Source organism: Chiloscyllium plagiosum, unplaced genomic scaffold (genome assembly GCF_037043375.1).
Source record: "Chiloscyllium plagiosum isolate Xiang-an unplaced genomic scaffold, Cpla_swu_hap1 HiC_scaffold_3, whole genome shotgun sequence".
Taxonomy (NCBI): Eukaryota; Metazoa; Chordata; class Chondrichthyes; order Orectolobiformes; family Hemiscylliidae; genus Chiloscyllium; species Chiloscyllium plagiosum.
The window spans coordinates 7892895-7920797 of NW_028270141.1; the positions used below are offsets into that span (position 1 = coordinate 7892895).

Consider the following 27903-nt stretch of genomic DNA (forward strand, 5'->3'; position numbering starts at 1 on the left):
CAGACAGAGTGATGTATTCACCCTCCCTTTTTACCCATTGTGGTGTAAATCACTGGTTTTAGACCCTGGAACTGTTATTTATTCGTTTCTGTGCTTTTCTCAAAGAACCAAAAATGACTAAGGGAAAAGGACCGTGAGAAGTGCAACAAGAGGGCACTCCCCTGCAGTATGGGACATGCCCGTCGCTGTGGCATTAGCCTCTGTGAATGCTCCTGGAGACTTACCTGTGGAGCACAGCCTGGTCTCGGAGTTCGTGAAACTCCGAGAGAAGATTCAGCGATGGAGGAGACCCGGGCAAGGCTGGAACCAAGCTCGGCCATACCGGGAGATCCAACATTTCGGGCAGCATGTCGTGGAGGTGGAGCAGCGGGCCGCGGCTTCTGAAACTGCAGTGGAATCTTCGGAAGGCCGCGTCCAGGCCCTGGAACAGCAGGTACGAGTCTTAGTCAAACAGGTCGACGACCTCGAAAATTGAGGCCGTCAGAAGAATATCCGTCTGATTGGGCTGCCGGAGCGGGATGAGGGGTCCAGCTGGTCAGCCTCTTGTAGCCATGGCTCCAGCAGTTTTTGAAGCTGGAAGTTGAGGCGGACCAGGTGCAGGTCAAGTGGGTCCATCGGGTCTCAGTGCGCAGGTCTGGATCGGACAAGCAACCCCACCCAGTCCTAGTGTGACTCCACAACTACAGAGATAAAGAAATGGTGCTGGAAGCTTCTAGAGTACTGGGGAAGGATCCACAGGTTCTGATATATAAAGGATAAATAATTATATTCTTTCAAGACTTTTCTGCAGTCGTGATCTGTAAGAGGAAGGTCTTTGATGGGGTAAAATGGAGGCTGAGAGACTTGAATATTCAGTATTCTGTAAGATATCGGGTAATATTATGTTTCAGCCACAGAAGATCCATGTTTAATTTTGACTCATCGAAAAAGGCAAAGGTCTTTCTGGACAACTTAAAATAGATTGACTGGTTCAAATAATATGGACAATCCTGTTCACTTTGTTTTTTTCTGTAGTTTGCCTGGTTTACCTGGTTTTATTTTATTTAATATGTTTGGGGTCTCCCTTTTTTTTCTCTCTCTCTATTTCTCCTCTCCCTTCTTTCTCCCTCCCATTATCCTTTGTTTTTCCATCACTCCCTTTTCGCTTCTCTTTCTTAGTACAGGGTGGGGTGTTTTCTATTTTTTAAACCAGGACTGCCTAGAGTCAAAGTATGGATGGGATGAGTTGAATGCCCACTTTTAATTTTCTTGTTATAAGATGCGTGTGACTTTTATGTACTTTGTTTTGTCTGGGTTTGGGGCAAGGCTTTAGCTAGAAGGAGCCATGGAGGGGTTAATGGGTAGTATCAGCGCCCCTGTGGGCAAGGGAGACTGTTTCCTCTTATTTGTGTTATATTTTGGTTCATTGTAGAAGTAGTTGTTAGAAGTTTTGATTTGGTAGTTTTTGTAGTTGTATTTTCAAGATTATATGAACTGTTCACTGTTTACACTCGGCACGCTATAAATGGGGTTCTTCCTCCTGGGGGTCACGGACTGTTTCGGATGGCTGTGGCTAACCACGCATTTAAATGGTGCACCTGAAATGTCAAGGGGAGTTATTCACCAATTAAGAGAAAAAAGATACTTTCAAGCCTTAGAAAGGAAAGGGTCGATGTAGCCTTGCTGCAAGAAACAAATCTAACTGATAAAGAGCACTTAAAGTTACAGCAGGGAGGGTTTGGCTGGGTGTTTTTTTCGTTCTTTAATGTAAAAAATAGAGGAGTAGCTATAGTCATTCAAAAGAATCGACCATTTCAGTTGTTAGACCAAGTTAAGGGCAGTTTCTGGTCCTTAAAGCTTTAATACATGGAGAGGGATATGGGATTTTGAATGTATATTGCCCCCCAGCACACCCCCTCAAATTTGTAATGGATGCGCTCTCCAGACTGATGGCTCTTTGAGCGCATCATACAATTATAGGGGGAGATTTTAACTGACTTATGGACCCTGAGGTGGATAGGATGCCTCGGGGTCTCGCTGGTATATCCCTGCAATCCAGGCAGCTGGTGGACCTGAACAGGGAGCTGGGATTGGGGGATGTGTGGAGATCTCTTCATCTGAGGGTAGGGAATTCATCTTGTTTTCTAATCTACATACACGCTATACTAGGATTGACATGTTTTTTGCCTCATTGGCCTTTTTGAATTCGGTGCTGTCCTGCAGAATTGGGAACATAGCCATTTCTGATCATGCGGTAGTGTTCGTGGAGGTTAAGGTTCGTGGCACTGGCTCATGGATCCTTTCCTCCTGAAGGATAATATGTTCATTGAGTATCTTTCACAGGAATTTTAAATATCTTGGGACATTAATTCGACGACCGTAATCCATTGGTACTCTGAAAGACTGCCAAGGCCTATGCAAGGGGTTTGATTATTTCTTACTCGGCGACTCAGAAGCGGCAGAAGGGAGAGCAGCAGTGTATGCTTGCGGCCCGGCTGAAGGCAGCCGAAACAGCATATTTTGACAGACCGTCTATAACTAAGTTGCAGCAGATTACAGCCCTCCGGTGTGTTCTGGATGCTGCGCTCACCTAGGGGGAGATTTCCATTGCGAAACAGAGGTTATTCGAGTATGATGATAAACTGGGTAGATATCTAGCATACTTGGCCAGAAAGAAGAGTGCTCCCCAATCTATCACAGCCATTAGAGAGTGTGCTGGTACTGTCACCTGCAATCCCAAAAAGATTAATACAGCATTCAGGAAATTCTACTCTGGATTGTACTGGTCGTAGGGCTGTGAGGACAGATTGGTGAGGATGGAGTCCTTTTTTTAAGACCTTGGACCTCACAGATGTAACTTCAGAGCAGGCGCTTCTTTTGAATGTCCCTCTGACAATCCAGGAGATATGGAAGGTGTGAGGCAACTCCAGAGTGGTAAAGCACCTGGCCCAGATGGATTTCGGAGTGAGTTCTATAAGGAGTTCATAGACATGCTAGCCGGGCCAATATTGGATATGAACAATTATTCGTACAGTCAGGACTGTCTCCCACCCTCTCTGAGAAAAGCAAATATTTCTCTTATTCTCAAGACAGGGAAAGCCCCAGAGGATTGCACTTCGTATAGGCCCAGATCGTTATTAAATGTGGATTTTAAAAGTTTGTCAAAAATGCTGGCGTTGAGGCTGGAGAAGGACTTGCCTTTCATTGCAAAGGAGGACCAGACAGGTTTTATTAGGGATTGCAGATCCTCTAATAATATTAGGAGAGTGCTAACAATGATTCAGGTGTGCCATCAACGTTCGATGCCGGTCTTGGTAGTCTCCCTGGATGCAGAGTAAGCGTTTGACCGGGTGGCGTGGCCGTACCTCTTTTATGTCCTGGAATGGTTTGGCCTTGGAGAGGTCTTTGCCAGGTGGGTGGCAGTGTTATATAGTGATCCTGAAGCAGCGGTTCTCACTAACAGTATAAGGTCAGATAATTTTAGCATTGGCAGAGGCAGCCAACAAGAGTGCCCCCTCTCACCGTTGCTATTTACATTGGTGATTGAGCCATTGGCAGAGGTCATCCGGAGGGACGCCAATACAACTGCCCCGCAGATAGGATGGGAAGGCATAGGATCACCCTTTATGCAGATGACATTCTTTTCTTTCTAATTAACCCAAGGATATCTGTGCCCCGTTTAATACAAGTGATTAATTTATTTGGCTCTTTCTCGGGGTATAAAATCAATTTTATGAAGTCAGAGGCCATGTGTGTCAGGCGTCTTACTGGAATACCTGATCATGGGGGTGGAATCCGATTCCCTTTCGAGGTGGCCACAGTGAGGTTTCTTGTATTTAGGCATTTTTATCACCCCGCCGTTTGATCAATTATATAAAGCTAACTTTGTGCAGTTGCTGGAGAAGATAAGACAGGACCTTTGCCGCTGGGAGGATCTTCCAATATTCTGGTTGGGTAGAATAGTTCTGGTTAAAATGAATGTTCTTCCTCATTTATTATATCCCATGCGAATGCTCCCTTTGATGCTGTGTAGGCAAGCACTACGGAGGCTTAACAGTTGGCACGGGTCTTTTATCTGGCATCACAGCGGCCTCTTACTAAGCTTATCAAATTGCAGCTTCCACAGGGGATTGGGGGAGGCGGGGTGGTGAGGTGGGCTTGAGGATTTTCCAGACTTTAAGAAATACTAACTAAGTTCCCTACTATCCTATGTGGCTAATTGGGCTTGCCAGAACCTGCGGTCAATCTGGCTAGATTTTGAGGCGTCCCAGGCAAAATGTCCCCTCATTAATATGTTGTTCATGGACAAGATGAGGATTGTTATGGACCATTGCAGAAATCCGATTGTCCTTAACATGGTTAAAGCATGGAGAATGATGTGATAAGGTGAGGACAATTTACAAAAAAACTTCCCCTTTTACTCCCATAGTAGGAAATTTAGGATTCCGGCTGGGATTGATGGACTCTAGCTTTAGGCTCTGGAAATCCAGAGGAGTTTCCTGTTTGGGAGAATTATTTGTCGGGGAGGTCATCATGTCTTTTGAGCAGCTGAGCCAGAAATATGAGCTATTTAGAAGGACCTCTTTTGTTACTTTCAGATTAGGGACTTTATACAGAAAAGGACTACACTGATGGTTAGTCCCTATAAGTAGGATAAGGAGAGGAGAGTGCTTCCGTCCATGGGTACTCTCTCGGTCAGCACCCTCTATCGTTTATTAGGAGGTTTAGATTAGATTCCCTACAGTGTGGAAACAGGTCCTTCGGCCCAACCAGTCCACACCGATCCTCCGAAAAGTAACCCACCTAGACCCATTTCCCCTCTGACTAATACACCTAACACTATGGGCAATTTAGCATGGCCAATTCACCTGACTTGCACATCTTTGGACTGTGGGAGGAAACTCATGAAGACACGGGGAGAATGTGCAAAAGCTACACAGACAGTCGCCTGAGGCTGGAATCAAACCTGAGACACTGGTGCTGTGAGGCAGCAATGCTAACCACTGAGCCACCATGCCGCCACAAATAGAACCAGCAAAATTGACATGAACTTATCAGACCACTGTAAGAACCCAAGTGGCTCACAAATATCCTTCAGTGAATTCTCCTGACCTTACCTGGCTGGGACATAAATGATCGCACAGGTCCCTGCACAGATAAATGGAGCAAGGGTCTTTTCCTGTTGATGAATGAGCAATTCCCACCTTCAGAGTATGTCAAGCAGTTTGAGCTGTAAGTGTAGAATAATTACTAATAAGAAGACCCTCAGTGTATATTTACTTGGAGTCATAGAGTCACAAAGTCCTTTTGCAGGGAGACAGGCTCTTTGGCCCAAACTGATCCAGCCGACGAAAATGTCCACTCACGCTAACCCCATTTCCCTGCACTTGGCTCATATCCTTCTAAATCTTTCTTATCCAAATTTGTCCAAATGCCTTTAAATGTTGTTAATGTACCTGCCTCAACCACTTCCGCTGGCAGCTCATTCCATATGCATAGCACCCTCTGTGTAAAAACGTTGCCCCACAAGTTCCCTTTTATTCTTCTTCCTCTCACCTTAAACTGATGCCCTCTAGGCCTCGATTCCCCAATCCTGGGAAAAAGACTGAGTGCATTCACCCTAACCATGTCTCTCATGATCTTATACACTTCTACTTGTGAACCTCTGGCTGTGACATTACTACACAAGTGAAAATCTCCCTTACATTTTCCGTTATTTCATTGTATACCATAAACTTTAGGATTAAAACTTTATCTTTTCATGTTATCCTGCACACAAGGAAGTTATCTCAATTTATTACGTCTGATTATTCAGGGAGCGGTTAATGTTTACAAAGTACTTCGAATTGAAACACAGACTTTTGAACTTTGAATGCACTGAAGTATTTCAACACTGACATTCAGCGAAGGCACAAACTGCATCGCTTTTCAATCAAGTGCGGACATGGATGCACGTACAAAAAAACTGCATTTAAAACGTGAAGTCGGATTAATCAGTGCTGTTTGTTTAATTGTTGGGACAATGATCGGCTCAGGCATCTATATGTCTCCAGAGTGGGTGTTGCAATATATTGGGAGTCCTGGAGCCAGCCTTGTGGTATGGGCAGCCTGTGGATTGGTGTGCACGATAGCCGCTCTTGCATATGTAGAACTTGGCACTGCTATAAAAGAATCCGGTGGAGAGTACATATATATCCTAAGAAACTTTGGTCCTATTCCTGCCTTCCTGTTGTCCTGGACCTCTGTGTTTATAGCTAGACCCGCAGGAATTGCAGCGATGTCTTTGAGCTTAGCCCAATATATTGCAGCTCCATTCTATGTTGCATGCCTACCACCAACATTTGTGGTTAAATGTACGGCAGCTGCAAGCATTTTAATTCTTGGTATTATAAATGGTCTTAATGTAAAACTGGCAACCCACATTCAAAACATTTTCACTTTTGCTAAGCTACTATCCCTACTTATCATTGTGACTGGGGGGGTAGTGTTACTATTCAATGGACACACGCGCAGTTTTCAGAATGCCTTTCAAGGAACAGTGGCAGGATTTGGCTCAGTGGGGATTGCATTCCAACAAGGGATGTGGTCCTATGATGGATGGAATAATTTAAATTATGTGACTGAAGAAATCAGACGTCCTGAGGTAAGTGCAAAACAGTTTTTAGTCAACACTAGATGATTTAACAATCAATACTTCACTACATACTAATTACCATGAGCAGCGTAATGCACCAAGGCCACCTTCCAGCTTGTGTTCAGCAGTTAGTGTAGTACAACCAGTGTATAAATCCTTGGAAGCAATTTGACGTGACTGGGTTCTATAACACTAATTGAGTTGCTGTAGACCTCATTATGTGTCTGTATTTCAGTTAAGCTGCTTTGGATAGGTTCTTTCCACTAAAAAGACTAAGAATGTTGAACTGATTTTGAAAGTATTGGGAAAGTTTTAGATTCCAGATTTAGATTTTCATTGTCACACGTACTCAATTGCAGAAGTACAGGAGTCCAGTGAAAAGTACATAATGTTACCATCTTAGTTACAAAGTTACTGAAGTACAAAAACTCAGGCACAAAGTAGTTAAAGAAACAAAGTTCAAAAAGTTCAGCATTACCTTCATAGGATAAGTAGAAAATAAAGAAATAAGGTAATAGTTAACATTAAAGTCCTTCTTAATTTAAGAATTCAGTGCCATCGTTGTGAGTTGGAGGTCCATCGGGCATTCAATTTCATGACTGGTTGTGGCTGGTTATGAATAGACAAGGCAGTCCCTGAAGTGGAAGGCGAGTCAGTTGGTGATGTTCTGAAATTTCTTTCAGAAAGGGAGAGAAAGCTGAGAAGCAACTCCATTAAGATCGACAGTTGTGAGGCTGCGGGTCACATACAGGACCTTTAAATGAAAAGGAGGGTTGAGTGAACATCACCATGACCAGGGTAGGCCAGATTCTATCACAGCAACAAAGATGGAGTTAGTAAACAAATTAACCATGCTCTCATTGACTAAATAGGCTCAAGCCCTGAATATATTCAACTTGTTTCTATTCAATGAAACACAATTAAAATACTACCTACGAAAAGCAACTAAGTCAATTCAGTAGCTTCAGTGATAGAAGTATTTAGCTGCAGCCAGTACCTTTGCCTGTCATAGTTGAGGATTCTGTAGTCATTTTAAAGTTACAAATTGTTTGATCATCTCTTACTTCAGTATGTATTTTGGTCAGAGGCTTGTTTAAAATGAGTAGGTTTCTTCGAACCCCCAACTCATAGCCCATTTGTCCATGAGGCATTCAGGAAACACTTTGGTGTGACAATTTTCCAACGTGAGGTTTTTCAGGAAGATATGGCCCAAAGTTTCTCACATTCCGATCACTTAATCTGAACTGTCAATTTTCTTTCTCCCCCAACACTCTACTGCCTGTCCTTCCCATGATTGCATAAATGCTGTCCCCTCCACACTTCGCTTCAGCTCTGATGAAGAGTCACCCAGACTCGAAACATTAGCTTGCTTTCTCTCCCTGGATGCTGCCTGACTCACTGTGATCTCCAACATTCTTTGTTTCCAGATGTCCAAAGATGTGCAGGGTAGGTGGATTGGCCATGCTAAATTCTTCAGAGGGTCAGTGTGGACTCGATGGGCCAAATGGCCTGCTTCCACACCGTAGAGGTTCTGTGATCCTATGCCCAAGGGGAACTTTAACCCCAGGAAAGAGACATTTGGGGTCAGGTTGAAAGTGAAAATTGAAGAACTAGCTGGCTCGCATGCTCCCTCTTCTGGCCTGTGTTCATTGGGATTGATGGGTTTGTAATGAATACAGATTTTAAAATCCTAATCACATCACAGTGACTGCTTTTTTAATTGATTTACACAGCATATTAAACTTAATTTATCCAGTATGGATTTTCCAGGGCTCAAGGAACTTGCTGGTGAAAAAGAAACGAGTTATATTGCAATGTTTAAAGTTTAAATTGTCTTATCTCAATAAAGCCTCAGTAATTACATCTGTTTTGGAATTTCCCTGTGACAAACATTTTGCAGAGATTTCTTGTCAGCTTCGGGGCTTCACTGGCTTTCAATTCAACACCAGCAGGAGGCGAACCAATCCAGAAAGATATCAGACAAGGAAGCCAGTCGTCAGGCCCCGTCACTGCGATGCGCTGTGGTAGGATCAGCAGATGTGGAGTCTGGGATGGGGGCATAAGAACAGAGAGAAGATTCAGAGGGTTGCAGGTTCCATGTGTATGGCTCAGTTTCCTTGACATATCCAAAGACCAGTCTCTCCATCAGCAGAGATTCACATTACAACAGAATCCTTGCAATGGAGCATTGTTAATAATACTGGGGAGTAACAAGTACAGATTGTCATGTGAGTTTATGATGTTGTGGCAGTAATGCAGACTGGGCCCACGGACAGCCAGGTCTGCATGTTAAAACATTCCTGACTACAAGATGTTCTGCAATGTTATGAAAGGAAAAGGGCGGGGTGGCCTTTTTGGTTAAGGAGAGCAGTGAGGTCCAGGCCAAAGTGGATATTTCAGAATTCAAGGTGGAATCAAATTGACTTGAGCTAAGGAATAAGAAGGAAGTAATGACAGTGCTTCAGGTAATCTGTAGGCAATCAATTAGTGGGAAAGATGTTGAGTAACAAATTTATAAGGAAATCACAAGAGGTATAAACATCGGAATTCTAATGCAGAACTTTAACCACTTTAATATGATCCGGGATAATAGCAGTAAAGGGCAGCAAGAGCAAGCATGCCTAGGCTACATTCAGGAGAATTTCCTACAGCAGTATATGTCGAGTCCAACAAGAAAGGAGGCACTGCTGGACCTAGTTCTTGAGAATAAGGTGGACCACATCAGTCAAGTGGCAGTGAAGGACATTTAGATTACAGTAATCATTGAATCATAATGTTTAGGATGATGGTGGAAAATGACAGTGGTCAATCTCAAGTACGAATAATAAACTGGTCATGAGCTGACTTCAGTTGGGGCAAGAAGAGAGCTTGATTGATGAGGCTGGAACCCAAGGTCATTGGGAAAACTGTAGTGAAGCAATGGTCCACCTTCAAATGATTCAATACCGGTCAAGGTTTATTCCTTCAAAAGGATAGGTAGAGAAGGCAAATCCAAATGTCCCTGGATGTAGCCAAGCTAAATACAGAAGGTTAAAAAGGGAAGTGAAAAATCCTAAAGTCTTCTAAAAGTACATCAATGATAACAATGGTTAAAGGAAGAGAAAGGATGGTTAGGGACCAAAAAAAGAATCGACATGTGGAGGTAAAAGGCATAGCTGAGGTGTTAGTCACAAGATAGCTCCTGCGCAGATGATGATGGCAGAGGAGAAAACACAGTCACTAGAAGGGTGAAAAATTGATAAGGAGGAGGTATTGGTGAGCTGTCAATACTTAAAGTTGATAAAACACTAGGACTGGATGAGATACTTGCAAAGACATTGAATAAAAGTGAGATTGGAAATTGCAGAGGCACTGGCAATGATTTTCCAGTTGTTCCTAGATTAAGGGTGCTGTCAGAGAACTAAAGAATTGCAAACGTTATACACTTACTCAGGAAAGGTTGTAAAGATAAGCCAAGCCATTACAGACTGCTCAGTTTAACTTTGATGGTGGGGAGATTTCCTGTTACAATTTTTTTTTGGCTAGAATGACTAGTCTCATGGAAAAATGCGCATTGATTCAGAAGAGTCAACATAAATTCTTTTTAAGGGAAAATTCTATCAAACTAACACGTGGAATTTATTGAGGAGGCAAGAAAGAGGGTTGATGAGGGGAAGGCTGTTGAAGTGGTGTCTATGGACTTGCAAAGGCATTTAACATAGTACCACAGTATGGGCACGTGAGGAAAGTGATAGGTAATGGAATAAAACGGACAGCAGCAACATAGATACAAAATTCACCAAGGTAAGGAAACAAAGTGTAATAGTTAATTAGTATTTTCCGGACTGGAAGATATTTTTGTCGTGGAGTTCTCCAGTAGTCAGTGTGGAGATCATGATTTATTTATATAGATCTCGGTGTTAAGGGGACAATTTCAAAGTTTGTGGATGTAAAACCCTGTGACAATTGTAAACAGTAAGGAGGACAATGTGGACCTCCGAAAGGATATTGACACATTGGGGGAGTAGGTGGATAGCTGGCTGATGATGTTCAATATCAAGATTAGAGTGGTGCTGGAAAAGCACAGCAGGTCAGGCATCATCTGAGGAGCAGGAAAATCGACGTTTCAGGCAAAAGCCCGTCAGCAGGAATGAGCATGATGATGTTCAAAGCAGAGAAGTGAGATAAAAACAACAGCAAGACAGTGTTAAATAAAGCCTACTATTGTAAAAGGCGTGTAGGAGCAGATAGATATGTATATGTATGTAAGTCATTAAAGATACAGGACAGGCAGAAAGAGCTGTTAATATTCCAGGGTTCACTAATAGGGGAATAGAGTACAAGAACCAGAAGGTTATGATGAACTTGTATAAACACTGGTTATAAATCAGCTGGAATACTGCATACAGTTCTGTGTACCTCACTTTAGGAAAAATAGGAATAGAAAAGATAGGAAAGAGAGAGGAAGCTGTGTATCTGGAATGGTTCTAGGGTTGAGGCACTCCAGTTATGGGAAAAGATTGGATAAATTAGGACTGCCTCCGAGTGTCATGATGTGGAGGTGCCGGTGTTGGGCTGGGGTGGACAAAGTTAAAAATCCCACAACATCAAGTTATAGTCCAACAGGTTTAATTGGAAGCACCAGCTTTTGGAGCACTGCCCCACAACCACCTGATGAAGGAGCAGTGCTCCGAAAACCATTGCTTGCAAATAAATCTGTTGGGCTATAACCTGGTGTTGTGTGATTTTTAACTTCCTCTGAGTGGGTAGGGATAAGAAGATTTAATAGAGGTTTTCAAAATCAAGAGGGGTTTGGGCAGAGTGGATAGGGAGAAACTGTTTGCATTCATAAAAGGATTAACAACAAAGAGGCACAGTTTAAAAGTCTTTTTCAAAACAGATGAATATGAGGCAAGAAGATATTCATTCACACATTGAGTATTTAGGGCCTGGAATGCTCTGCCCAGAATGTGGTGGAGGTAGGTTCAACCAAGGTATTCAAAAGGACATTGGCTGATTATTTATGATGTGCAGGTTGCTGGGAAAATGCAGGAGATTGGCAGAAAGCCAATGCAGAGACAATGGACAGAGTGGCTTCCTACTGCACTGTAACAATTCTGAGATTCTGAGACATCCAAAGCTCCATTGCAGCCTGCACATACCACCTTGTACAGACTTCTGTATTGAGATTCCAACAGCAGATAAATCTCCTGTCACTCAAACTGCCTGAAAACTTCTTCTCCTGATGACCAGACTGGAACACAAATGGTTTCCTGTGGAGGTATGACAGAGATGGATATTGATTTATGAAGCAACAACACCTTTGGAAGAGGAAGGGAATAGAAAATGGGGTACAAGCAAAAGCAGAGGTGGTGATTGTGCTTCTTTCCAGTGAGATAATATTGGCTGCTTTGTCGGGGGGACAACATGTGAAGAGTGGGACCATTTCTCATATCAACGGGATCAGAGAAAAAAATTGGTGGTTAGTAGTTTAGTGCAAATGAAATCAAGAGGAGAAGATAGGAGTCTTGGAAGAAATTAGCTCATTTGAGCGATGACAAAGAAAATAAAAAGAAATGTGTTCCAGGGCTAGGACAGAGATGATGGAGAAGGATGGGTACGAGTTGGTTTGGTAGGCAGTGTGAAGAAAGAAGTAGGAGATGCTTCTAAATGGATGGTTTCTACTTTGATAGCAGAAAGTTTGAGCTCAGATCACATGATATGCAAGTAAGCTTGGTGGGGCAGTGGAGAAATATATCAAGGAAAGGAATGTCTGGGGTTATCTTGCAAATGAAAAAAAAAGACAATGGTGGAAATATGAAAAGCTAATTAGCTCACCATGCATCTAAAGCAAACTTTGTCCATTTTTTTATGTTTGAACATGGACAATTTAAATGTGGAAAAAAAATATTGTTCATTTTGTATTCTTGCCTGGAACTAAGTTGCCATGATTTCTGCTACATCAAAACATCAAGAAGTCATACAGGTATTTTCCATCCATATAAATCAGTGGATGAGAAACTGTGTGGGTTTTGAGGATAATTGTAAGTGTCCCAATAGCCTTGCTAGTAACTAACCTAACTTTCTGTTTCAGGTGAACCTGCCTCGAGCTTTATTGATTTCACTTCCGTTGGTGACCCTGCTGTATTTAATGGCAAATATCAGCTACCTGGCAGCCATGAGTCCAGCTGAGATGTTGGCATCTGATGCTGTGGCCGTAACCTGGGGGTAAATTACTTATGCTAACATAAAATAACACTTTATTTGTTTTTTATTTAACGCATTGCATTGACAAATGAATTATGTGTTATGACTATCTTCATTCAAAATATCAGATACATTTTCAACCAAGAACAATGCCATGAACTAATCCCATTAGCTCTGTTTCTTCCCTCTGCTCCAGCCCCTCTGTCTCCTTCTGCCTCACATGCTCAGTCTTTTATTCCCTTAGAAGATCATATCACTGCATCAATTACCACCTATTGCAATGCATTCAAAGCTTTCATGAACTTCTCTGTAAAGAAATTCTCCTAAACTCTCCTGCCAATGTTTAGACTGAATTTCAAATTCATGACTCATTGGCACTAATCCTTGACATCAGGTTTTCAGTAATCACTAATACATACTCAATTCTCCACTAACTGTCCCCACCTCATCCTGAGACTTAAATCTTAGGTCTGTTGAATCAACCAACCTCAAATCAGCCCCACAGTCGCCAGTGACTATCTCTGAAGGCAAAACATAGAATACTTATCACTCAACAGTTTTCAGGTTTTTGGCTCCTTACACAAGCGGGGGTATGGCAGTGATTTCAGGCTCAAAAACTCTACAGAATTGCTCTTTAAAACTTTCTTTAAAATGAAAACTTAACACAAGGTTCAGTGCTCCAGATGGGAAATGTTAATTAATTAGCATCTCAGGCAATTACAAAAATAACAAGGATATGGAGATAGTGGTCAAAATATTCACTATTAAAGAAACTGAGAGGTAACTTTTTATGTAGAGGATGGTGTGTGTATGGAATGAGCTGCCAGAGGTGGTGGCAAAGGCTGGTACAATTACAATGGGTACATGAATAGGAAGGGTTTAGAGGGATATGGGCCAAATGCTAGCAAATGGGACGAGGTCAAATTGGAATCTCTGGTCGGCATGGATGAGTTGGACTGAAGGGTCTATTTTATGATATAAGACTATATGACTTTATTAAATCTCAGACTGCATTGCCATTGAACTGATGAATTATGGACATCAACAGGTAGTTTGCTGGTGAAAAAGGATTTAAGATTGCGATGTTGTATCAACAATGTAAACTTGCATTTATAGAACATCATTTGAGCAATAAAATGCCCCACAGATCTTAATGACCAAAATTTGAAATGGAGAGATTAGAGCAAGTGACCAAAACCTGAATTGAAGTGGTATATATTAAGGAGTGTGTGAAAAGAGGGAGAAGTAGAGAGATGGGCATAGTGAATGAATCGCATCATTCATCGACATTTCCACCACCTAAAAACGGACCCCACCACCAGAGATATATTTCCCTCCCCACCCCTTTCCGCTTTCCGCAAAAAACGTTCCCTCCGTGACTACCTGGTCAGGTCCACGCCTCCCTACAACCCACCCTCCCATCCTGGCACCTTCCCCTGCCACCGCAGGAATTGCAAAACCCACTCCCACACCTCCTCCCTCACCTCCATCCAAGGCCCCACAGGAGCCTTCTACATCCATCAAAGTTTCACCTGCACTTCTGCACATGTCATTTATTGTATCCGTTGCTCCAGATATGGCCTCCTCTACATTGGGGAGACTGGACACCTTCTCGCAGAGCACTTTAGAGAATATCTCTGGGACACCCACACCAATCAACACCACCATCCTGTGGCTGAACATTTCAACTCCCCATCCCACTCTGCCAAGGACATGCAGGTCCTGGGCCTCCTCCATTGCCACAGTGCTGTGACGCGGGACTCCGTGCTCTACGGCCTGTTCTCCGGGACGCACACCGAGACGAACATCAACTGTGCCTGGAGGATCATCAACTCGGTGAAGGACGCTCTCTGGGCTCTCTGCATGAGTACCAATCCCCTCAGACTGAGACATGGTTGCTCTCTGTCTGAAACCTGTTTATCTTCCAGCTGAAGGAGTTGACCCCAACTGAGTGCTGCAGACTGGCACATTCCAAGGCCCAGGACTACGTGTTGAGAGATGCGCTGAAGCTTGGGGCAGCTGCCGCCAAGGCGTGGTGGGGAAAGACCACTGTGTAACATCTGCCTGCCTAAAGAAGAACAGGGGGCCCACGCAGTCATTTGGGCTTTGCTGATGCCTCAGCTAAAAATGTAATCATACAGACCTGTAAATAGGAATGATTACTCTGTTTCGGTCTGCAAACAAATGGAATGTTTACATATGTATGGCATGTCCAGTTGTATAGATCATCAAAGTATTTTATGAATAAAGTATATTTTTGAAATAAAAAAAAATACCACACAATTGTCTATTATAATTGCCTCGGTACCCTAAATATCGGAGAGGCCCTCAGTTTGTCCCGATAAATGAAGCCCCAACCGAATCTGAAGGCAATTGGACTCCAGAACGTAAGGCTGTAATAACAACAGCAAACAGGGAACAACTTAAATTTCACCTTTGTCACTCTCCCAGTCTCTGCTGAATAGAGGGAACTAAAATGTCCCTAATATATTCCAAGCGTCTTTACAATAGAGCTATACTTTAATAACAGTCTAGATAACCCCAAGTTGGAATGATAATAGTGAAAAATGGCGAGAGGACTGTCTTTCATGGCTTCTTTTGGAATGTTTTCTATTTTCAGAAACAAGGTGCTGGGCAGCTGGGCGTGGCTGATGCCATTGTCTGTTGTACTTTCCACATTTGGGTCTGTAAACGGTAGTTTCTTCACTGGAGGTCGCGGTTGTTATGTAGCAGCCAGAGAAGGTTCACTGGTAAGGACTTAAGGCTGAATCTTCCGTTTTTGTTGGTGAAGTGTGAGTTGTATTGAATTGTTTTTGGAGGAATTCTTGCCATGATGCAGAAGTGAGATTTTGTTACCAAACTCACCTCATTAACTAGCCACACCATCCCTCTGGCATTTTTCATGTCTGATGCTATCACCATCTTATCACATGCCTTTCCTGGAACAAATCGCCACACAGCGGATATCTGCCGAAAGACAAAGTTAAAAATCACACAGCACCAGGTTACAGTCGAACACGTTTATTTGAAAGTACAAGCTTTTGGAGCACTGCTCCTTCATCAGGTAGTGACCTGAGGCCTCAGGGATTTTTCTTACCAAACTCACCTCATTAACTACCTACCCCAGCCATCTATCATGTCCAATTCTATCCCTAAGATGTTGTGGGAAGGAGAGAAAGAAGAGAAAAACCATTGAGGGCACTTTGGTGGCCTGGATGACAATGCACTCTTCATTATTTGACACTTGTTTACACGTGGCACCTTTTCCACCTTCCACCTTGTTGTTTGTCTCAGTGTAGTCCCAAACAAAATTATGCCAGCATTTTGCATGAGTACCAATCCCCTCAGACTGAGACATGGTTGCTTGCTTGGTCCACATGCAGGGTGCTTGCTGTGTAAGCTGCGAGCATATTGTGCAGGTCTGAGGTGGTGATGGCAAATTGCTGTACAGTAAGGTTTACATCCTGTTGTTTGAGGACTACTGACTGGGTGCTAACTGACACTGCATGGCCAGATAGGCAAGGAAATGTGGGCATTCAGCGAGATCTAAACTCACATAATATTCCAGATGTAGCCTCATCAATGCCCTGTGTAATTGCAGCAAGACATCCTTGTTCTTGTACTTGAACTCTCTCACTATGAAGGTCAGCATACCGTTTGCCTTCATTGCTGCCTGCTGCACCTTCACACTTACTTTCAGCGACTGGCACATGATGATCCCCAGCAGAACAGAAGAAAAGAGATAAGTGTTGATAAATTTCAAGAGGTACTGGTGTTGGACCAGGGTGGACAAAGTCAGACATAACACAAGGTTATTATCCAGCAGGTTTATTTGAAATCACAAGCTTTCGGAGCACTGCTCCTTCGTCAGGTGACCACTCTCCGAATGCTTGTGATTTTGAGTAAATCTGTTGGACTATAGCCTGGAGTCATATGGTTTTTGACTTTGATGAATTTCAAAGAAGTGACAAAGCTAATGCGCTTTTTATTACCTAACAACTGAAAAACACACACATTCGAAGTAATATTTATTGAGTTTTTTTTATCTGGAACTCAAAACCAGATTGCTGCTAATTGCTTTGTCTTTTTCTCCCAGCCAGATATTCTGTCCATGGCTCACGTCCACCGTCTGACACCGTTGCCTGCCCTTTTGTTTACAGCTCTCATTGCTTTGATAATGTTAATCCCGGGAGATTTTGAGTCAATAGTCAATTATTTCAGGTTTGTGCAAAATTGTTTTCTTTTAAATATATCTATATCCAACCTCCTGAAATTCCCACGAGGCTGTCTGAGTCCCCCACTCTGATGGAACCCTCAAAAAATATTGAGACCTATTCGTTTGAGTCTGAGATGCATTTAAGGCAGGTTGAATTGAAGCATTCACAAGGAAACTGCTGCTATTTGAAAAGAAAGAAACTGCAGCATAATGGGAGATGGCACAAGAATGGTTCTAGGTGAATTGCTCATTTTGAGAGCTGGTGGGAACATGATGAACTGAATGGCACCTGCTCTATTTCTGTGACTTGGTTCAAACTAACTATTTCAATCGTAGAGATGTACAGCACAGAAACAGACCCTTCAGCCAATTTGTCCATGCCAATCAGATATCCTAAATTAATCTGGTTTCATTTGCCAGCACTTGACCCATATCCCTCAAAACCCTCCCTATTCATATACCCATCCGGGTGCCTTTAAATATTGTAATTATACCAACCTCCACCACTTCCTCTGGCAGCTCATTCCATACACACATCATCCTCTGTGTGAAACAGTTGCCCCTAAGGTCCCTTTTAGATGTTTTACTTCTCACCCTAAACCTATGCCCTCTAGTTTTGGACTCCTCCAACCCAAGGAAAAGACCTATTTATCCTATCAATGGCTCTCTTGATTTTATAAACCTCTATAAAGTCAACCCTCAGCCTCCGACACTCCAGGGAAAACAGCCTCAGCCTATTCAGCCTCTCCCTACAGAATAAAAGAGCAGTATACCATGGAAACAGACCCTTCAGCCCAACTCCTTTTGTTGGAGTTACGCTCAAAGACAAGGGGAAACTTGGAGAAAGATAGCACACACGGGTATCACTTTGTAGATTTTTATTAATCTGTAAACATTCTGTGATCCCCTTAGCTGGAGTTTGAAACTAGCAGCCACACTTTAATTTATACACAAGAAAACAACTCTAAATTAATTTTCTTTTCAATTATCATTTATGTTTTTTATGGCATAGTCACACAATAACAACTTGATGCATCACATGACTTGAACTTTTTACTTCATGTTTCTTACTTTACAGAACAGTACACAACCTAATTAGTAATAAGGTCAGGAGTCACACGACACCAGGTTATAGTCCAACAGGTTTATTTGAAATCACAACCCTCAGAGTACTGCTCCTTCACCATGTCACCCAATGAAGCAGCTAAACCTTTTGGACTATAACCTGGTGTCATGTGAGACTGTCCACGCCAGTCCAACACTGGCACCTCAACATAATAATTTGTAATAAACAATGGCATGGGTAAACTATTCATACATTTATTTATAATTAAAGCAATTGGACTTCTATCTTCAATGGGAATGACCTAATTTGAGATAGTTTTGGTTTAATAACAAAATAACACACCCATGTGTTACATGGTTTGTGCCTTTATCAGTATAAAATCACAGTTTCACCTGATTTATAAACAACAAGAAAGAACATCGCCCAAAATTATTATTAAAATACCTCTGCCTTATCTCAATCACTTCCATTATTGTTCAAGCATTCAATTTTGAATCTAACTTGACTCATTCACAGAAGTAAAGTTGTCCATTGTTATGTTTGTATAACTTCTCATTGAAAAAAATCAAGACATTATTCCTATGCCCAATGAATTTAAAGGGATAGTCAGCATTTGCAGCTCTGTTTTGAATTTTGTTTATCTCCAGCTTAAACACACATACCAACAGATTCAAGAACAGCTTCTTCCCCACTGATATTGGGTTTGTAAATGGACCTCTCAAATTTCAAATCTAATGTTGATCTGCTTTTTGTACACCTTTGTTACAGCTGTAACATTGTATTCCTCACGGTGTTCAATCACCCTATGATCTTTGTGTCTTTATGTTATAATCTACTGTACTGCATGCAAAAACAAACATTTCATTGTACTTAGGTATATGCGACAATAAAAAATCAAATCAGGTTCCAGGCTATGTATAGAGGCAGAGACTTTGGTGACCCTCCTGAGCCTGTGCAGGATATGATTCATAACTCCTTCAAGTAACTACATTTTGGATCCCTTGCATGGAGTGTCCTCCTTGCATCTTCACCATTTCCTCAGTAAAAGGATTATCAGTTAAAAATTGAGAATATTACTTAATTTTTTTTTTACTTGATATGCAACATGGAACACCATGGCAAAAATAATCACTGGATAGAGTGTAATTCCCAAAATGATAATCAATAGGCTGAAAGCCTGAAATGTTTCCAGGAAAGCAAATCCCTGAGTCAGAAATGTTGACAATATTTGTTATTCATTCCAAGATTTTCTGTGGACTTTAAACAATGTTTAGCATGTCTAAGGTTGATCTAAGATTTATAAAGGCTACTCAATATTTGATTTGGTTCCTAAACAGCAAGCGACTTTTCCAAATATGTGTACTTCGTGGGTGAGCCTTCATAATCCATGTAGACATTTAGATTAGTTACAGTATGTTAATATATCAAGTGGCTTCTCTTTCACATTGTGCAATCTCTTCTAGAACTGCTGCCTACTCATCAATTTTGTATTTTTCCTGTCTTAAAGTTTCACAGCTTGGATGTTTTATAGTCTAACCTTTGCTGCATTGGTGTATATGAAAATTAAGAGGCCTCATCTTCATCAGCCCTTCAAAGTAAGATTTACTTTTAACATTATTACTTCTATGAAAAGACATTGATGTATTTTCAACATTTTTACCAGCATCAGTTATTAATGACATCAAATCACTGTTGTTTACAATTTCCCACTGATGTCATACCTTGCTTATTGATAATGATTGATAATCTACAAATAGATAATGGATAAACACATTTAAATGCATATTATGCACTTACAAAATTCAAGCTGCAGGAATGTTTAAAATTTTGAAACTGGAAAAGGCAAGCCTACATCTTTGATAGGATTACGTTGTGAATGACATTTTGAAGAGATGAATAAAATAATGGACAGGGAAATGTTTATGGATCGTGTTTCTATCAAATGCCTCCTGTAAGTTCATAAGGTCCAAAACAATTATTAAAGTTGAAATCCATGGAATTGAAAATAAATCATTGACATTGTTTAAAAATTGGTTGACTTGCAGCTAACTGAATATCTAATTATTAGATATCTAATAATCTAATAGGAATCATAATGAGATCAAGTTCAACATGTGTTTGAAAGGAAGAAACTCAAAACAGCTAAGATTCTAAACTTAGATTTGTCTAACTTTAATCTGATAATCAGAAATAACCCACAGTAAATTTGGGAGGCTCTTTAATGGGTAAAAGAAAAGATGATCAGTGAAAAGTATTCAAAAAACAATTTAACATGGTAAAGAAATAGTTCAATATCCCAAAAGGCAAGAGCTCCAATTGTCAGTTAAGGCTGTTTTTTTTTTAAATTAGAGAAATAAGAGAAAAATCATACAACAATGCAGAAAGAAATTAAACAGACTAGCAAATGGGAAATGTATAAAGAAAGGATGATATACTTGCAAGGATTATCAGAATTAACATAATTTTTTACAACTGCACTAAGAAATTAAGAGTGATCAGAAGCAATGCACGTTCCTTAAAACTGAAGATGATATTGTTATTGAAGATAAAGCAATGATAGACATGTTGAATAATTACTTTGCATCATTATTTAGTGTAGATGAGGTTATTCCTAAGGAGCTGGTATTAAATCACAGATAGGAACTCACTAAACCCAATATAAGCAAAATAAAAGTGATGCCAAAATTATGGTTTTAAAATATAACAAAGCTTCAGGATCACATGGCTTCAGTCCCTGGTTTAAAGAAAGTAGGTGAGAACATTGCAGAAGCCCAAAATAGAAATGCCCATTGTTCTCTCAGTTTAGAAACCTTCATTTAATTTAAAAAGTTGTCCATGTCATTCATGGTGAATAGTGAGAAGGTGTTATAGCTGAGGTAACAACATCTGCTACCAGAAAAGTATTAGAATCTATTGCTAATGATAGAGCAACTAAACACCTTAACATTTTTCAGCTGAGAAAGCCCCTTGGACATTTTAAAGAGATAACTGAAGTGAATAGGGGAATATTTATGGATATTTTTGCATCAAATGCCTTCTGCAAGTTCCTAAGGTTTAAGAAGATTACTAGCTAAAGTTGAAATCCATGGAATTGAAAAGAAACCTCTGACACAGTTTAGAAACCAATTGATTTGACAGCAGATTGAGAGAAGGACAGTCCCAGAAGAACTGAAGAAAATAGTTACAGAAGGTGGTTAAATGCATAAGCAAGTGTTTAACTGTGACAAAACTGGAATTTATTGGAAAAAGTTGCTGAGCAAGACATTTATTTTGAAAGAAGAAAAGCAGGCTAAGGGACACAAGGCATCGAAGGACAAGTTACCCGAATGCTTATTTTTAATACCACTGGTAATGCTGTCCTTAGGCCTCTACTAGTGTACCATTCAGAAAATCCGAGACACTTAAGGGCGTTGATAAGAATACACTTCCTGTTGTGTTTCATTCACGTCCAAATGGTTGGAACACCCAAGTGATTTTTTTTCTGAGTACATGAGTGGATACGATTCGGAGATACTGGTGTTGGACTGGGGTGTACAAAGTTAAAAATCACACAACACCAGGTTATAGTCCAACAGGTTTAATTGGAAGCACACTAGCTTTCGGAGCAACGCTCCTTCATCAGGTGATTGTGGAGGGCTCGATCGTAACACAGAATTTATAGCAAAAATTCTGTGTTACGATCGAGCCCTCCACAATCACCTGATGAAGGAGCGTCGCTCCGAAAGCTAGTGTGCTTCCAATTAAACCTGTTGGACTATAACCTGGTGTTGTGTGATTTTTAAATGAGTGGATATGTTAAGTCCTTTTGTTGATGAATACTGTAGAGAAAATAACCTCGATAATAGGTGTCTTTTGATTGTCGATAATTGTACTGCTCATCCAACTGGCATTGCTGAGTATGCCGGTAATATTTGTGTTGTGTTCTTACTACTGAATACGACGTTGTTGCTGCAACTGTGTGACCAAGGCTTAATAGCCACACTTAAGGCTAACAACATGCAAAATGTGATGCCTTTTATTGTAAGTGCCATTGACAGTCAGGGTAACTCTGACGCATCTTTGCGAGAGATCTGGAAACAGTACAAAATAAAATTGGCAATCACCAGCCTTGGAGATGGTCTCGATATGCGAACAGTCTTGATGAGAAATGGTGTTTGGAGAAAACTGTGTCCCAAAGCAGTGAACAATTTTAAAGACTTAGAACAAGAAACAATAAATACGGTAATAGTGACTTTGGCTAATGAGGCTAGGTTTGCGAAAGTTGACAAAGATGCTGTTGAAGAGGTTTTGGCATCCCATGACCAAGGAGTGACAAATGAAGATCTGATGCAATTGCAAGAGGAAAGGATACAAATTGAAACTGAACACAATAGCGAACGGCCCAAAAGTGAAGTCATCCAGGAACTGAATGTAAAGCATTTGCGTGAGATTTTTCTACGATTGACAGCACTGCAATGATTGTGGAAAAGTATGACTTTAATTTTGAAAGGGCACGTAGGTTTAGGGCAGGTTTGCAGGATGTTTTGAGTGCCTACAAAGACGTGCATGATAGAAAAATGCCTAAGGCTAAACAGTCAAGCATATTGTCGTATTTCAAGCCTTCCGCATTAGACAGTGAACCTTGACCTTCGACATCAAGGCAGGCAGACAGAGAAGAAAGTGTAGATGTTAGTGACATGCCTGCCCCAATGAGTTCAGATGATGAGAGCTGTTAAAAGATGACCCTCTTCCTTTCTCTCCAATACCCCATTCTCCTGTACTCCCACCACCCCAACCTCTGATGGCCTTTACTATATGTTAGTGTTATTTTATGAGTTATTTGGTTTGATTTGGTAGGTTATTTTCTTGGTCTGGGAACACTCAAACATTTTTCCCATTTAAACTAATGGTAATTGCTTCTTTGTTTTACCCCATTTCGACTTATGAACGGTTTCATAGGAATGCTCTCCTTTCAGATAACGGGGAACACCTGTATTCCAATTTGCCGATGACATGAAGATAACTGCTATTGTCAGCAGTGCAGATAAAAAAATGAAATTACAAAAAAGATTTTGACAGATTAACTGAGCAAATGCTGGCAAATGCTGGCAAATGTCAGGTAATCAACTTTGGAGCTAAAAAGGACAGAGCAGTGTACTTTCAAAACAGTGAAAAGCTAAAATGTCACAGTCCAAAAAAAAGCTCAGGGCTTTGGTATACAGGTCATTTAAAATGTGATAAATAAATACAAAGAAAGGGTGGGTGGGGGGGAATTAGAAGCACTGTGGTAAGGACAAAGAATGGGACTAGCTGAGTTGCTATTGCACAGGACTGAATCGTCTCTTCCTGTTCTGTAACTGTTCCATATTTCTAGGATTACATTGATTCCCAGTCCCTCAGCTCTCACATCCTTCTTCATTGTCTTAGTCCTTTGGTTTCCTATAATCTTTTCTAACACTCACAAATGATGCCCGAAACATCGATTTTACTGCTCCTCGGATGCTGCCTGACCTGCTGTGCTTTTCCAGCACCATTCTAATCTAGACTCTGGTTTCCAGCATCTGCGGTCATTGCTTTTACCTAACACTCTCAGAACCCTGAATTCTCCAAATCCAGTCTATCATGCATTTCTAACACCAGTGGTCATGCCTTCAATCATGTGCCATATAATTTGCTCACTATTTCTTTGCCACCCTTTCCTTTTATTATTTCCTTTTCTTGGACTGGGCTTTTGGTGAGCTCTTGTATTATCTCCTTATAGTTGTTCAGCCTATTTTGTTTCATCTGATTGTGATTGTGTGAAGCACCATGGAATTATTTCTCAATGCTATGTCCCTTTAATTTACTGATTGTTAGATATTGTGAAGATTCAATGGACTCCACGGAAGACTAAAACTTGAAATTTATTTTGCTAATTCAGACAAGATTTTCTATTAAAAAAATCAGAAACTCTGCAATGAATTAGTTCAGTCCTGTTAATATAGTTAATCATCTGAAGTTTGTTACTTGGAGCACTATTAAATTCATATGTTTGCATGCCCTAAGGCACCTCAGAAAGTAAAACTGAAGAGTCACCCTGAGCAGATCTGAGTGATAATTGATCGTCTGGAGGAGGAGGCACTTTTCAGCTAGTTAGGAAGATGAGGAGATTTAAGAAGTTAGTTGCAGACAATGAGGTCTGAACAACTGGTGGTCCTCATAGATTTGTTTTTAGAAGTGGTGGATGAGAGTACAATTACAACACTGAATACAAAAGATGCTTGAATAAGTACATGAATAGAAAATGTTTGGAGGGATATGGACCAGGAGCAAACAGGTGGGACCAGTTTAGTTTGGGTTTATGGTCAGCATGGACTGGTTGGATGGAAGGGTCTGCTTCATTGCTGTATGAGTCTATGATTCTATAATTCCTGATTGATGATTTATGTCTACAAGGTTATTGTCTGCTATCGTTTCAATGCATTGATTCCTCCTACAGAGTTAAAAGAGATTTTCCTTTCTTCAACCATTACATCTCTGATTCTCCTGATTTCAGTCATCTTACAGCTGTGAAATTAGCATCAAAGTCTCCTTCAACTAACTTCCAAGAAAGGTATTGGGTGCTGCGTAGAGTGCAGAATTGCAACTACTGGCATTGAAATAAGATTTGAAGAGACAGCAGCAGTAGCTTGGGAAGTGAGGGATTGCAATGGTGGAATGGCAGAAGCAGATATTTTCAATTAAACCAAAGAACTTCCAATTCACATCAGGTTGCAGGTCTGGTTTTGTCAGCTTTACTGCAGATTATGAGTTCAATAACTAGCAGTGATTGTAATGGGGTCAGCCTGCTGGACCTCATAAAATGAGTACCTTGATTGAAGCAGATTAACAGCACCTATCAGGGAGCCCTTGCTGACATAAAATGGTTGAGTGTCAGGTATACTGACACTCTGGTGCTGAGTTTGTATGAAACAGTGTTATAGTCGCAGACTGTATATGTGTACATAAAGGATGACTTGATGAGGGGATATCAGCCTCTGTAAAGTTCTTTCACACCACATTGTCATAGAACCATAGAATCAGTACAGAAAGAGGCCATTTGGCCCATCGTGTCTGCACCAACCCTCAAAAGAGGATCCGACCCAGACCCTGCCCCCCCATCCTCTCCTCGTAACCCCGATTTTCCCATGGCCAATCCACCTAAACTGCACATCTTTGGATTGTGGGAGAAACCCGGAGCAGCTGGCAGGAATCCATGTAGACACTGGGATAATGTGCAAATTCCACACAGCCAGTCACCGGAGGTGGAGTTAAACCTGGACCCGTGGTGCTGTGAGGCAGCAGTGCTATCCTCAGTGCCTAGGAGAAGATCTATTGTAGCCACCACCACCTCTGTAAAAATAAACTAGAATTTACTAAGTGCAATAAGCAGAACAAAAAGAAAATTAATGTCTTGTGTTGCACTTATTGAAAACTTTATCTTTCCACTTATAGGTGCCGATGCTTGTGCCAGTGTTCATGCTAATTATTTCAACCTACCTGGTGGTGGCGCCAATTGTTGGAAATCCTCGGATTGAATACTTGTTTGTTTTTGTATTCATGCTGTGCGGTCTCTTGATTTATTTCCCTTTGATTCACTTCAAATTATGGGCAGGCTCATTGGGCCAGGCAACTGTGTTTCTGCAGTTGCTACTAGAGGTTGCACCAACCCAGGCAAACCTAGACTGATTATACAAAATGGAAAATATTACAGATGCTGGAAATCGCAACAGAATCAGCAAACCATGGAAACACTCAAAAGTTGAGGTGTCATCTATGGTGAAAACAGACAGGATGTTGCACTACTATAATTTATCTTTATTAAAAAAATGATTGTTGATTTGCTGTTATTTATGGTGAAAGTAGCCATTCATTTACAAACTGCAAGTTTATGGTTTGGTTACAAATTGCACGCAGATGCAACACTCTTTAATGAATGCTAGTCACTGAAAAACACTTAGAGCTGAATATTCCCATTTTCATTTCGTGTTTTGCTGAGTGAGAACCAAGCCCAATTTGCCGTGGCTCACAGCAACCTCTTTCTCATGCAATCTTGTCTCTTCAGCTAATTATTCACCTTCGTTGTCTGTTTTATGCAATTGTGCAGCAGGAGAGACAGAGACACCCATCACTGCCAATACAGTTCACACCAGTGTCACTGTATTTATAGCCCGGCTCCACAAGTCAGATACTGAAACTGCCTCTCAAACAGTGGGTGTTTGACCATTACGACTGAGGATATGGTCCCCAAAAGAAAATGTGTTCTCCGCTTTGTAAACAGACAACTGGATGTGCTGGTGGAGAGTGTGGGTGAGAAGAGAGGGTCACCCCCTATCTTGCTGACCACCACAGGAGACCGTAACACCAGACACAGCCTGACCTCCTCACAGAGAGTGGACCAGGCCAGTGCTGTGTCTGGGGTTAAAAGGAATGCCCAGTAATCTAAAAGCCGTAGAGTGTATCCTGCACAGATGTATGAGAAGCTGGTACAACTTTGTGCAAAACAACCAGGCTGAGGCATGCAAGTCATTGGTGTCCCTTGGTTCCAATGTTAAAGGGTCGTGGTAATGGTAGCTATAGAGTGAATTTGTATTCCATATGCAATCATATGATGGCCAGGTCAAGAAAGTAGCTTACTGTAGCTGACGGATACCCACTCAGACATTGGGAATTTGTGACTAGTTTTTTGCCAAAGGAGAAGAAAATTGGAAGTGGTGTAGAAACAAATTGAGTGGGTTATTAATGAGATATAAATTCATGGAATATAAATGGCTCAGTGATTAGCACTGCTGCCTCACAGCACCAGTGTCCCAGGTTCGATTCCAGCCTCGGGCAACTGTCTGTGTGGAGTTTGCACATTCTCCCTGTGTCTGCGTGGGTTTCCTCCGGGTGCTCTGGTTTCCTCCCACAGTCCAGATGTACAGGTTAGGTAAATTGGCTGTGCTAAATTGCCTGTAGTGTTAGGTACATCAGTCAGAGGGAAATGGGTCTGGATGGGTTACTCTTCAGAGGGTTGGTGTGGACTGGTTGGACTGAAGGGCCTGTTTCCACACTGTAGGGAATCTAATCTAATCTAATCTAATCTAATCTAATCTAATCAAAATGCTGCTCAATATCAAGGTTCTAAAGTCACCATTAAAATCATCAGGGGAAAATTGCAAAGCTCTTTCTTGAAGTTGAATTTCTGTTTTTTCATTCTTGCCACCTATCTCAACTTTCTCAGCATTGCCCAAGCCACATAAAGCAGGTGAAAATTCCAACCTATGGAAAGCATTTCAGGGCAGTTTATAAAAACAGTCTTCAGTCCACTTCTCCTCTAGTTCTTCTTCTATCCCTTAATTATTATGCTGCCTATAGAGAGTGAACTTGAGGCTAGGGATATGGAAGTTTGGGGTATTCTGCATCGACACTGTATGCTGTTTAATTTAAAATTAATAAAAATGTTACTTCTGGGCAATAGTTTATTGTTTCTGATGAACAAGCAAACTTCTTGTATTGGCGACCTATTTGTTATATTAATGAAATAAAAGTTTTGTAGAAAAAACTCAAAACAAAAGAAATGTTGGCACTGAAGTGACATTTACATGCAAATAAAGTTGGTGAGAGTTGCCAAAAGAAACCAAAATTATAATCTTTTGCAAGATTTCTCATTGCCATCACAGATATTCCATCTTCATCATTACAAGTTGCTGGCTTTATCAGCATTTCCATGTGTTTAACCTTTGTTTTTAGTATTCTTTCACTGACTATATATTATTAACTGCTGTTTGAAATTATTGTAGACACCAGATTTAGTGTGAATGTTTCAGAGCTGACTCTCCCCAG

General features: G+C 41.1%; 1 protein-coding gene across 3 annotated transcripts; it reads left to right on the forward strand.

The window, feature by feature from the left end:
* Positions 1-79: 79 nt before the first annotated feature.
* LOC122540694 (b(0,+)-type amino acid transporter 1) lies at positions 80-27697 on the forward strand. Of its 3 annotated transcripts, none has more exons than XM_087977313.1 (6): positions 80-433; positions 12687-12820; positions 15420-15549; positions 16896-17020; positions 19589-19676; positions 25534-27697. In XM_087977313.1, exons 1-6 carry the CDS (start codon positions 176-178, stop codon positions 25765-25767), a joined length of 969 nt encoding a protein of 322 aa, XP_087833439.1. In that variant the 5' UTR covers positions 80-175; the 3' UTR covers positions 25768-27697. The 3 variants fall into 3 exon arrangements, with proteins under 3 accessions (XP_087833439.1, XP_043532730.1, XP_087833438.1); XM_043676795.2 differs by lacking the exon at positions 80-433 and adding an exon at positions 5896-6622; XM_087977312.1 differs by lacking the exons at positions 80-433; positions 15420-15549; positions 16896-17020; positions 19589-19676; positions 25534-27697 and adding exons at positions 5896-6622; positions 14374-15060.
* Positions 27698-27903: the final 206 nt, after the last annotated feature.

What these genes read in the sequence shown, in the direction of transcription:
- LOC122540694 (XM_043676795.2), top strand. Translation starts at nt 5,924, where the DNA reads ATGGATGCACGTACAAAAAAACTGCATTTAAAACGTGAAGTCGGATTA. An exon ending in TCAATAGTCAATTATTTCAG is followed by an intron (nt 17,021 to 19,588) that starts GTTTGTGCAAAA and finishes CCTGTCTTAAAG; the next exon opens with TTTCACAGCTTGGATGTTTT. An exon ending in ATCTTCATCAGCCCTTCAAA is followed by an intron (nt 19,677 to 25,533) that starts GTAAGATTTACT and finishes TTCCACTTATAG; the next exon opens with GTGCCGATGCTTGTGCCAGT.